We start from the raw sequence: 13,766 nt of genomic DNA, 5'->3' as shown, positions 1-13,766 counted from the left end.
CAAAATAAAACATTTGTAGCCTTAAATATTTTTGTTTTTTACTGGTTTTTTAAGTGATTTTGAGTTAGATGAATGTACTGTTGTGAAATCGTATATGTTTCAAAACTTTTGTGTAGCATATGCAGTATGATATCTGTGTAAGAAAGAACTAAAGGAACAGTTAACTGCCCTATCCATTCTGACAATACTTTATTTTGTGAATTAGTTATGAGTATTTACTAACAATGTATGTATTTTTTATGTTGTGGCTATTTAAAACAGCCATGTATATAATGTAAATGATTTTTATCAACAAATGTGATGTCTGGTCTATTGTGAAAAAGTGTTGTTTGTGATAATGGCACTGCCATAGTATACTTTGTATGCGTTGTTATCTATGACTGTCTGAAGTGTGTATTTGTAGTATGGTTGCTGTGTGTGTGTAATAGTTTGTGTTTGTGTACAAGCTTTTGATGTAGGTGGTCCTCTACTTTTGTACAATTCACTATTTCATACATATTTCATACTTTCGATTTTTATTGATATATATGGGTTTATGTTAGGACATGTGCTATCACTTTATGTACATTTCTGTTTTGATGAAAAATTTCCCTTATTAATTCATAAACATAAGTAAAAAACAAAAAAACAGAAGTGTTAATATGGACAAAAAGAAATCAAGGTCTCATAACCTCCATACAATCGAGAGTGTGTATCTCATATACAAATGCAATAAAAGAAGACACAGCATGTTACAGAACCCTTTATCAAGAAAAGAAAAAGAAGAGTATAATTCAATTATCTCTTGGCAAATTTATAAAGAAAACACCAGATACTAATCAATAAAAAATAAATATTTTGAGAACATTTTAATGTTTTTTTACATTGCCCTACTTTCATACATTTCAACTTTCATACACATTTCAGGAACCAATTAGATATGAAAGTAGAGGACCACCTGGTATTATGTTTTCTATTTGATTATGTCAATGTAAGTAGTGAGTTTGTGTTAAAAGCTTGCAACCTGATTGATGTATTGTATAATCTCACGCACAATGTGACATTTCCTACAAATGCTACGAGGTATCATTTAAAACTGTGCTTTTTGTAGTTTCTTTATGACCTGGTCTTGTATGGCAATCATAAACCCTTTCATCTCTTCAAAGAGACACCCATGAGTCAACCAGCAATTTGGCACAGTTCTGTCAACATGATCTTGACTGGGATCATTAGCTGTCATTAGGCTCTGGGATCAGTTTTATACAAATCAATAATAAGAATTCTTAAAACATACAATTTCTATATAATGACAAGAGAATACATATACCTGAATTGTTAACTTTAAATTACTTTCAAGTTTTTTATTAATACTTTTATCAGATTTTCGTTTTTCTTCTGCAATTTGAGCAAATTGTCGACGAACAACTAAAGGATGTGTTCGAAGAAATAAGTAGAAATTAAACACACTTGGATTAGCTGAAATTAAAACGAAGAGGATTAAGAATAAACTTATAAATCTTTCAAAGTATAATTATAATGATATTCAAACTATGTTCTACAGAACTTTGAAATACTGCAAGAAAATTTAATTTTGATTAAAATTAATAACATGAAAAAAAAAAAAACTGCTATTTCTGTTATTTTAAAAAATTTATCCAGTTTACTTTTAAACTCTTACTGCTATGTAATTTTGTTTATGTTCAAGAAAAATTAAAATGATGTTATAATTTTAAAGATTTGTCTATATGTAAATATTTTTTATACCTGAAGATAAATTAATATATTATTTCATAAATCTTTAAAATTTAAAGTTATCTCCACCAATGAAATTTGTTAAATTTTATTTTACTTGAATTGTGCAAATATAGTTAAATTTATTTCCAATGCATCACTGGATTATTTTATTTAATAAAAAACTNTAAACATTAAACTATGATTTATGCTCGAACAGGAATAATAAAATAAAATAATGATATATAACTTACATCCACAGCATCTTTCAGGGCACCTGCTAATAGAAAAAATGCTGCTGCATGATGAAATCTTTGTTTACCTAAAAGTGCAAAGGCATTCTTTAAAGCTGCTTTACGCCATTTATTTTCACTGAAGTTGTGTTGGAAGAAAGCAGTCATCTTAGTATCACTTACTGACCTGAAAATAATAATAATATTACTTTAAAAAATGAACAGCATTGATATATATAAATATTAAAAACTAAAACTGCTAATTTAAGAATTAACTCTTCAATAGTCACGTAGCAGATGTGAAAAGCAAAGTTTTATCTTATTTAAGATTGTAAGAAAAATTACAATTGCATTAAAATACATGCATATAAATTTCATTCTCATCATCATCTGACAATTCTATTGGTATAAAACACTTGTGCATTGATAGCATTATTAATTTTATAAATGTAGTTAACTAATACGATCCAAAAATGCAAACAAATAAAAATATCCAATTTAAATCCATCATTATTCCTTTCAAGTTATGATCAGAAACAAGCAGTTTGTTCCATTTGGTAGCATAAAGGCTCCTGTTACAAATTCAAGATAGCAGGATTTCAGATTTAAAGATACAAAATCACCACTTCTCCAAAATATAATGATAGAAATAATTGCATTATAACTCTCTACTATTAATAGCTGTAAAATTCAATATGCTTCCTTTTGCAGAAGAGTTTTATTTTTAAAATAAAACACTTCTGCAAAAGTTAATGTTATTTATAAAATTTTATAGTGAGATCTTTGTGTAATATTGTGTGTGATGATCTAAGCAATTTATATCAATTTATAAATTTGAAATAGTGTAATAATGAAATAATCAAAGAACATGAAAAAAAGGTGTATGTCTATTTTATAAGAAAAATAATAAAAAGTTGTTATAGTGTGCTTCACTCCACAAAAATTTAACAGGCAATGATGCCATATAATTTTCTCAAAGCAAGCTTTAGAAAACAAACTGAAGTCTGAATTTTTTAATATAGAACCATATCTTTTATAAACAGAAAACAGACATCTTAAAATAATTGTTTTTTCTAATGATTTGTTTTTCAAAAAATGATATTTTATTTATTGATGACATATCATATGCTGTGTGCTATCATGACACACACTACGTGTTTTAAACCTGTCTTCATTATAAAAGAAAATAACAATTTATATATTTGAAATAAGTGTATATATTGTTTTCAAAAGCTAATAATAATTTATATATATTAGCAAGCACTGGTTGGTGCTGTTGCTTTGCAATGCAGAGTATAGTAATGAGAGTGCCAATCTATTTTTAGGGTGGTACTCCAAGGTAATGACTTATCATAAAAGACATTATTTTGGCATGAGAAACCATGAATTTTTCTAAAAAAATATAAAACCAATGCTAAAAACTTTTATCTTGATAAATAATAATTGATATGGATTTAACTTTCATAATTTAAATAGAATTTGTTCAGAGAAATTAAACAATGTTTCTGGTAAAGTAATACATCTGAGAATAATATATTGAGATTTCAATGTAGTTCTTTAACCATTAGTTCTAAGAAGAAGAATTCAAATATCCAATATCAGATATAAATTTATTATACCTGTTGCATCATCTCCAGAAGATTTCATATCATCTGATGAGACAAACTTTGGATGCAATGAGCCTACATCTGTTATTGATAATAGAAGTGTTTTTAATGCACCATTGTAATCTTGTAACATCCAATGTGCCATACTACGCAAAAATGGATCAGGATGTGCACAAGAAGGTTGATAATTAGTTCCATCAGCATCATACCCAAGTATTTCTTTAAATAGTAATGAACGTAAACTGTTAGTGTTGGAATCCAAATCTCCTTCATAAAGTCTAATAATTATCATTGCCAACTGAAAATCATCAAGTTTAGATAAACATACCTGAAAAGTAAAATAAAATTATTGTAGAATTTATATAATAAATTATTTCATATTAATTTTTGACAAAAATTAGAATCTTAAGAAATATAATTAAAATTATAAATAAAATTAGATTGTTTTCTTCTAGTTTTTATTTTATTAATTGCAATTCCTTAAGAAAGTTTAAATTTCTTATTTTATTTCTTATAATATACTTTAAAAATTTCTTTTAAAGAAAAATGTTCAAGAAATTTTTTACATATATTATAATNCTTACAAAATTTTATTCATGTTTGATAAAGATTGGTTTTGATTACAAATGTTTATCATCATTATATTCATAAATCAAATTAAATACTTAAATGCTTATACTTAAATGGTTAATGATGCAATTTATGAAGTTGGTTCTTAAAAATTTTGATATTTTATGGGTATTTTAATTTGTATAATTTTTTTTTTTTACATCCACCATGATATTTACATTTTTACATAATAATTTATTTAAAACTAAATAAATTTTTTTTGTATTACATGCAAGTTTTAGATTGGTTTATTAAAATTTACACTATCTTGCAGATACTTGTAAATCATCTTGAGAAAATAGTACAAAGCAAAGCTAAATAAAAGCATTTAAAAATTAAAACTCAAAAATAAAAATTACAGATTCTTTGGAATCAATAAAATATGATTATTTTTTACATTTTATGGTTTATTTCATTTAGTACATAGCTTTGTAATGTATGACAATTAGTTGATAGCTGGGTGAAAATTTTAAGACTACCACTGATGCCTAAAGATCATCATTAACATATAAATAAAACTTCATACTGTTTATAACCTTCATAATAAATTTTTAAATTTTAATTTATTGTTTTATAATAAATTTTTCAATTATGTTGATGATTGTAAAATATCAAAAAACCTATAAGGGTAATGTCATTAAACATTAAACTATGATTTATGCTCGAACAGGAATAATAAAATAAAATAATGATATATAACTTACATCCACAGCATCTTTCAGGGCACCTGCTAATAGAAAAAATGCTGCTGCATGATGAAATCTTTGTTTACCTAAAAGTGCAAAGGCATTCTTTAAAGCTGCTTTACGCCATTTATTTTCACTGAAGTTGTGTTGGAAGAAAGCAGTCATCTTAGTATCACTTACTGACCTGAAAATAATCAATAAATAAATTAATAAAACAGATTATATTAATATGACTGTTATGTATATAATTTAATATTGAAAATATCTATTTATATGAGATTAAATGGTAAAGTTAAATAATAAAATTATGTGTTAAATTTAGAACAGGTAATAGTATATTATCAAGTATTATATAGAAGTGCGAGTATTATTCTGTGTCATTAACTGATGATTTGTAAGGAAATTTGTAGTGATAGAAAGCTAACATAATAGATCAATTACCTAAAATTTTTATTGAAAAAAAACACTGATTACATAATGATTGATAATAATATTTTTTATTTTATTTAATTTTTTATCTTTGTCACTATTTTGAGTAACTACTTATACATTTGTATTTAGAATTGTGGAATCACTCATTTTAACTAGAATTTATTGTGTTAATGCAACTTGCATTAATTTTAATATTTGAAAATTTGTATAAAAAATCTATATTGATAACTAGCTATTACGTAATACTGTTTGCTTTTGTTATGTTTCTATATTAATAGAAATACAACAAAAATTTTAAAAATTTACTAATTCTTGAAAATTCCAATTTATGTTGGTACTCAGTTTGTTATCAAAATTCTTGTATTCTCTGAAAAAACAGTTATTATTTTAAATACTATTCAGATTAATATGGTTATAATATTTTCTACCTTATTAAAAATAAAATTAATTACATCTGGGATATAAATCTGAAATAACAATTTATATTTGTATTAATTAAATATAATTAATATGCAAGATAATAATAATACTATGAGGTAATAGTTATTTAAAATGATACCAAATTGCTGAACACTTTACTGTAAATTGAAAAGTTAATCACTACCATCTTGCTTTAAGAAGTTTAGCAAATCTTACACTTTTGATTTTATTGGTTAAATATACTTAAAATGTTGAATAATACTTGTTAACAGTATAAATATTATCAATCAAATTTTACATCTCAATTAATTAATTCTAGTAATTTATAAACCCACTTTGAAAAATAAATTTCAACATTCATCATACAGTTTATTATATTTTTTAATGATAATAATAATAAAATTAATAATTTTACCTAAATAAGCCCCAAACTACATTTTTCTTTTTCATAGCCAAGTAAAACAGAGCAGCATCCAATGGTTCACTTTTGAACTGAAATGCAGCTTTGGCAACCTAATAAAATAATAAATTCTGCATAAAATATTTTTAAAATATTACTTTTATTTTTCATTTTTTTTATAATTTTATAAATTAAATTTGTTTCTATTAGATTTTTGATTCAATTGTCTATGAAATCAAAAATTTAGTATTTGATTCTACAAAAAATAGTATTTACTTTTTAAATAACATATTTTCTCAAACATATTAATGTATCAATTACCATGCTTGTTAGAAAAGCATTTCTTGTTTCCTTCTCTCAAGCTCTTTTAAATAATGAAGTCAATTTCATAAAACTGTCTTTAAGAAAAGCAGTATGCTTTGTATATTTGACTTTAATAAAATAAAACTTGAGCTTTTTGAAAATAATTTATCTTCAGAAACTTTCCATTGTGTGATAGAACAAATAATTTAAGACATGTAAAATAATTATTTTTTTAAATATATATCATATGAAACTACTGATAATTTTATAGTAAGTAAAATAATAAATAGTTTCATATGATATGCAATTATTTGTTCTAACATGAAACAGAAATTAAAATTTTAAATAGAGGACTAAGTCTTCAGAAAATGTTGAAGTCATTAATAATATTATATTACTGTTAATATTGCTATTTAATTATTATTTATAGTTTACTGAACAACACAAAATATAAATTTTTTATTATGTTTAGAAATAACAATTAGCAAGCAATGTATGAAATATACAGACTTTCTTTATAATAGTAATTTTTTTCATAACTTTTTTGAGTAACTAATAAAGTCTTTAAAAACATATTAAATTCTTAAGAATAATAACTTTAAGATCATTATACCTTTTCCATAATTCTACGAAGGACAGTATTACTACGAATCCACCAGCCTATTCCAATCTCCTTTAATTCACTCCAGCGGGGATTACCTCGCTGAACAGTTGGAATTAACTGTAATAATTCTTCTTGTGTTTCAGAATGGAAAGCACATACAATACTGTGAGTACCTAGACCTTTCTTCTGAAGTTGAGCACGCTGAACAAGAGGAAGACATCGCATGAGATAAGTATGATGTCTAACAGCCAAAAGATATCTCAAGCCACAATCATCAAGAGCATCTAAAAAACATTATAAATACTAAAGTTTCAATTTTTATTCAGATCTGAAATAACTATTAATGGCAACTTAAAGGAATTTAGATATTAATAATACAAATGAAATAACTTTTTATCTTTGGTATTTAAAACACTTTTAAGTTGAAAACATTTACCAGATAACTCAATCCTTTGTTGGAAAAGTGCTCTGGTTGTTACAATTAAGTATTAAATTTATAAATAACGACAAAGTAAAATTCATTTTTTTAATTTTTATTTATTCTCTTTTGTTATAAAATTATTTTGATGTGTTTTAAGACTTTCAAATGCTTTGTTGTTAATGATCTTATTTTGCTACAGTTTTTTCTATTTGTTCTATATTAATTTAAATGCTGTTCTAATACAGTAAAACCTATGTAAACTGAAATTGCACAGTACCAAATTATTTTTTCTATTTGGCAGATTTTGGTATTTTTTTTTCATCTATAAACTATAGTAGATAAATGTCACAATAATAAGATATGTTTACACAGAATATTTCAATTTTATTTAATAAATGAGAAAAGAGAGAATTTTAAGTTACTTATCAGCAAAATTTAATAAATTTATATTATTCACAAAAATTTTATTTTAATTTTGTTTTTATTCAGCTTGTTCAATTAAATACCAAAACATAGCTTCTAACACCAAATAGCACTCAGCTGGCTAGCCAAGACAGTTAAGGCATCAGTCTACTGCTCTGGAGACCCAGGATTGATTCTGAGAAGGTCAAGGAATTTTTTAAGGGTAATCTGTCCCAGACGTGTCAGATTCCATCACTCACCAACCACCCTACACAAATTTAAATAACCCATGAAAACAACCAAATCTTAAAATTTACTTGAGCATGTGCAGCAGTCTTAAATGCAAATTCTATAATTTTTTTAGAAAGCAATTTCTTAAAATAGAAGGAATGAGAAATGAATATTGTTTTTAGAATTAAAATCAAATGGAAATTTTTAAAAAGGCAAATTTATTGAAACATGTTAGATCAAAACAAATTATGTAGAAATAGAAGTAAATTTTTTCCAGATTGTTAAACCAAACTCTAAAAAAATTCATGTAAAAACAGAACTGAATGTATTTATTATTTTTATATAACAAAAATATTCACAGAGCTTTGTTTTTGATGGTATTAATGTTTAGAATTAAAATTTACAATAGTAAGACTATTTTCATTTGAATTTTGTTGAAATTTAATTACAAATACATTAACACACACAATGTTAACATTAGTAAATAACCTATCATTCTTACCTGTGGTTATTTCAAAAGCATTATCTTGTTTATTAACTAACTGTTTTGGACCATCTGAAAAATTCCAGATTATTATTATTACTTTATTTATTTATTAAATTCAAATATTATTTATTTATTAGTAAGTTTGCTTTATTGCATAATACACAAGTGAATATGAATACATAAACACACATACACTTATGTACATATATTTCTCTATATAATGAAAAAACTGAATATAATGTATTTTATTAGCTTGAGTGACTACAAGCACAAAATCTCAAAGACAATCAGCACATTTTCAATCTGCTTTAGATCAAGTTAGTAAAAACAGCTGAAGCAAAAACGTGCCTACATATATAAGTTTCAGAAAAATGTAACCTCAATCTGTTGAAGCTATCCAACAACTTAACTAGTTGCTAACTCTTCTTACTTTCCAAGAAGTAACTACAGCTATTTAAAGAAAGAAGAAATAAAAGAAATGAAGTTAGTTCCTTTATTTGAACCAACTTCAGCTTATAGTCACATTTGAAATTGGCATTTGTTTTGAACTGTGACCTGAAGATGGTCTGAATAAAGGTCTAAAAACAATTCTTCTTTACTTAAACTTTGGTTTCCTTAAATAGATGTATTTACTTTTTGAAACATGCAAAACTGTACAAGCCTTACAGAAATTTCTAACTTTTCTTATTTTTATTTGTAGATTAAGTTCTTGTTGCATTATTTAGTAATTATTTTTATTATTATATTAATTTACTTTTATTTTAATTTAATATAAATTACATAGTTTTGTTACAAATAGTTTTTATACAATTTATAATGTTAAGCCATGAATGTATAATATAGTAAATTTAAAAGATAAAAGAACTGACAGAATTTTTGTTTAGTCATAACAAAAAAGATAAATAATAAATAATATTGTATTATTGGTTAAGTTTATGAAAAATAATCAAACATATTATTAATACATCTAGAAAATAAATTTAATATTTTGAAAATTTAAATTATTTCGAAAGCTTAATTTGCAAAAAAGTTTTTGATTATAATGTAATTATTATTTATATTAAATAGTATTTTAAAAAATATTAAATTATTATTATTTTTTACCTGATTCGGCATGAAATTGATCAGAAAAAGTAACATTAAATGAAGACACTGTATCTGCTAAAGCCAATAAGTGCATCTGATCTAAACTAGATAAACCAGGAAGATGGGAATGTGTTAATAATCTGGTGAGGAGATGAGCCTGAGAAATAAACAATATTTTTATGAAAGGTCCAGTAAATAGAAAATATTAAAAACTTTATTAATTAGTCTTACTCTTCTATTGCACTGCTTATGAATTTTAAAACATGCAGCAACTAGTTAGTCATTATACACGAAGAAAATTAATTTTTTATATGCAACTACTTAATTACATGTTAATAAAATGCTTAAAATTAATGAATGTTTAACAATAACTCAATATAACCAATTTTCTTGTCTCTAAAATTCAAATCGAAGAAATGCTTCAATTTACTTAAACAATTTAAGTATATGATAATAGTATACTGAATAATGTAATGAAAATTTAATTATATGATAATAATATGATATAATCATATCATATTATTAGATATGATAAAAATTACAATAAGATTTAATAATTTTAATTACCTGCCTAGGACCAAACTGTGTAAGAGTTGATTTTTGAGTCTTTGTAGAATGAGACATTTCTCGTCTTGCACTTAACTGAAGTTTATCACCAAGAATATCATCAAGGGATTCTTCTTTTTGAGTGACATTAATATCAAAGAGTCCACTGTAGTCCTTGATAAAAAAAAGTATATTTTGATATAAATATTTTATGACAACTTATTAGAGGATAATATAAGAGTGAATTTATAAGCCTAAAAAAAATAAAAATTAAGATTTAATCAGAAAGCATTCATAATCATATTTACATAATGTTAACATATTCAACTATATATAATAATTAATTAATTAAAGTTCATTTAAACTTCATTATAAAATAATAATTTTTATTATATTTTTAAAATTGATATTTTGTTTATTTTATTGTATTTAATTATATTATCCTACTATAATTTTATTATAAACCTAAAATTTTCAATAATACAGAAATTATAATGCATTATTTTTCAGTCAACAAAATACTGAGTGATCAAAATTCAAGTACCCCTATTCAATACTGTCTGAAAAGATATTTAACAGTCAAAGGCAACCAAGTTTTGTATGATGACATTTCTCTAAAAAAAAAAAAAAAAGATAAATACAATAGAGTCCCAAAAACTCGGCCTAATATGGACCAAAGGGTGGCCAAGTTTGTGAAAATGTTGGGTTATTGGGAATGGGGTTAAAAAAGGATAAGTACGAGTGTTTCCTCAGAAAATACTGTACTGTACTTGTATGTATTGTTTGCTTGAGAATACAACAGAGATTAAACTGCCCAAATACCCTTAAACAAAGAAAATGTACTGTACTTGTATGTATTGTTTGCTTGAGAATACAACAGAGAATAAACTGCCCAAATACCCTTAAACAAAGGAAAAGGACATACTTTATGAAGGCATAGAGCCTTTACTACATGAAAATGAAAATTAATGAATACACAGTGTACAGTAATTTACCTGATAAGACAGATCTCAGAAAAATACTTTATGAGGCATAAAGCTGTCTATAATGAAAATTAACTAGGGGTTTTTTTGCCCTGCCAGGGTGTGGCCAAGTTATCCAGACTGTCGGGTTATCGAGTGCCGAGTTTTCGGGACTCTACTGTACCAAATCTCACCACTATGACACTTTTAAAACTAAAGCAATGAAAAAGCAGTTTCCTTTACACAAGTATGTGTGTTACAGCCAAGTTTTGGGTATAAACCCAGACCAATACACCATGCTGGGGTAGAAACTTTATATTGGCTGTGAAAGGCCATGGGCACAATTGTCCCCATTCAGTATAAAAGTACCTATATGGTTATATCTTTTTAAATTAATTGGTCTGGAAACAAAGATTGGACAGATCTGGATAATGTAATTGGCAACACATCTGCATGATAAGCAGAAGTTAAGGATTTGAGTCCTACTCCAGATTAAACTTTTTCTTCCAGAATATTCTACATTAATTTATTTAATTCTAATGATTAAATGTTACACGAGGCAGTAACTTAATCTCCTACCTTTTGTTCAAATTACAAAATATCTATAAATTTGTTTAGCTAGGCCCAATAATGAATCCAGTGTTATCTCTTATCATGTAAAAATATTTGTTAAGAATGTTCAATAAGATTATGTCTGTTATGTTATAATAAATAAAAAAGTTTTAAAACTCTAGTTAAAAATTACTATTTTATAAATAAAAGTATATCACAAAAATTTTAATGTTCAATTTAACAATATTTTAAGCCTAATGTATTATTAATAAAATATAAACTAGTTTAGCTCTATGAAACTTAGCTCATGTGAATCTGTAGATTCAAAAATATCTGCACACCAACCAGGGTTATTTATTTATTTATATTTAATTAAAATTTCAGTTTATAAATAATCACACAAGGTTTTGCAATAAATGTTTCTTTACTCTTACTGTTTCTTGCTAATTTATAAGTTAAAAAAATACCTAGTCTTTAAAAATAAAATTTACATTGCAAATATATAATTTATACTATATTCACTTGAAAACTATATTTAAAAAAGAAAACCTAACTCTAAAATTGAAATAGCTTGTATAATCTTGCATTTTGCCAAAAATTGTCATTAACATTCTTAGTTTTATAAAAACATTAATAGTCTGTTTTTCTGTTTTTGTCTTCATCTAGAAATAATTGTATAATTATTAGTGTTGCAACGAATAGTATATTTGGCCAAACTATTTGGCTTGATTAACGCACGTATGAAAATTGGTGCGCAAACCGCATTATGGCAAGGACCCTGCTCTCCATTGGCCCGCTGTCCCTATGCTTTGCCAATCGCGTTAATTCTTGACAGTTGTAGTGGACAGACAAGAGCGTCATGGCAGTATGTGATAAATGATATCATCAAATGTTAATAACAATGAAATGACCTACACATGTAAATAACGGAAAAAGAACAGAGAAAGACCACAAAGTGAAAATGTGAAAATAAATATGAAATTGAGTCGATAACATAATCGAACAAGTCGAAGCAGCTTATTGGCGTGAAATTTGTGGCTGTCAATGCCAAACAATTGTTGTCATAGACTTTGGAAAGCTAAATGCTTGTAATGAAAGTCACTTAGCATGCACGGGCAAAGGCCTGGGACCGTTCGGGCTATCAAGATGTCTCAAATCTGTGAAATCATAACTGACATATACCAACGTCCTATCTGTCTCTTTTCTCCGTTATCACCAGACTATGAGTCACGTAATTATAAAATGTAAAAACTATGACAGAAAAGTGACAAGTCAAAAGTATCGTGAGTGCGTATTATGATGTATGCATAGGCATACGTGGACTAAAGAGATGGAGGAAAGAGAAAGGAAAGAGCAAAGACGAGCGCTTAAAAAGGATAGGCAGGGTCAGACACTCAGATGTGTGTGACGATTCTTGAACGAATAGGTGTGTACATGTGCTGATATTTGTAATTATAAATTGTAAATACATGTGACTAATATTATATTTTTTTATTTTGTGCATGTTATAAGTTATAAATAAATATAAACAAACAACACTAACCTGATAACATTAAATCTAAATACCAAAATGATTAATTTACTGTGTTTTTGTTATTTCTTACTCCTGTTTTTAGGCATTCAATATTTGGCCGAATAGCGAAAAATAGGCTGAATAGGCCAAACACCAAATAGAAACCGAATATTCGTTACATCAATAATAATTATAAAAACTGAGAATCTGGTTAAGCCAGAAGAAAATAAGGAATGATCAAGCTATCTGAACTTATATCTATATAAAATGAAAAACTTTATTAAGAAAATTATGAAATATTCATATTTTATTAGTATAATACAAATTTACATTAAAGACATTATGGAAGATTGATCCAAAAAGAAATTCAAAGACCAAAACTAATACTTTTCATTCAAATTCTCATAATACTTACAATAGAAGGAAGAATGGAAGATTTGATTTACTTTATTGATAATCTGATGTGATAATTATCATATCAAATAATCATATCATTGCCAATATAAATATATATATATATAAAAAGAAAATTTGAATTTTACAGAAAAACTATATATATATA

The 13,766-nt window shown here is 25.5% G+C and overlaps 1 protein-coding gene across 1 annotated transcript in view; it reads right to left on the bottom strand.

Annotated features, from left to right (window-relative positions):
* Positions 1–13,766, bottom strand: part of LOC111630503 (dmX-like protein 2) — a 190,820-nt gene that overhangs the window by 85,216 nt on the left and 91,838 nt on the right. Inside the window, exons 27-34 of the mRNA XM_023374610.1 lie at positions 10,199–10,351; positions 9,650–9,788; positions 8,561–8,614; positions 7,014–7,288; positions 6,113–6,210; positions 4,864–5,029; positions 3,563–3,878; positions 1,307–1,455 (exon numbers count right to left, since the gene is read on the bottom strand). Coding sequence (XP_023230378.1) covers positions 1,307–1,455; positions 3,563–3,878; positions 4,864–5,029; positions 6,113–6,210; positions 7,014–7,288; positions 8,561–8,614; positions 9,650–9,788; positions 10,199–10,351 — 1,350 coding nt within the window. The remainder of the gene's footprint in view (positions 1–1,306; positions 1,456–3,562; positions 3,879–4,863; positions 5,030–6,112; positions 6,211–7,013; positions 7,289–8,560; positions 8,615–9,649; positions 9,789–10,198; positions 10,352–13,766) is intronic.

The sequence above is a fragment of the Centruroides sculpturatus genome, unplaced genomic scaffold, assembly GCF_000671375.1.
Source record: "Centruroides sculpturatus isolate CEXI.00-Female unplaced genomic scaffold, Cexi_2.0 scaffold576, whole genome shotgun sequence".
Taxonomy (NCBI): Eukaryota; Metazoa; Arthropoda; class Arachnida; order Scorpiones; family Buthidae; genus Centruroides; species Centruroides sculpturatus.
Note: the sequence above shows the minus strand (reverse complement) of the source record. Positions and strands in the feature narration are given on the sequence as shown.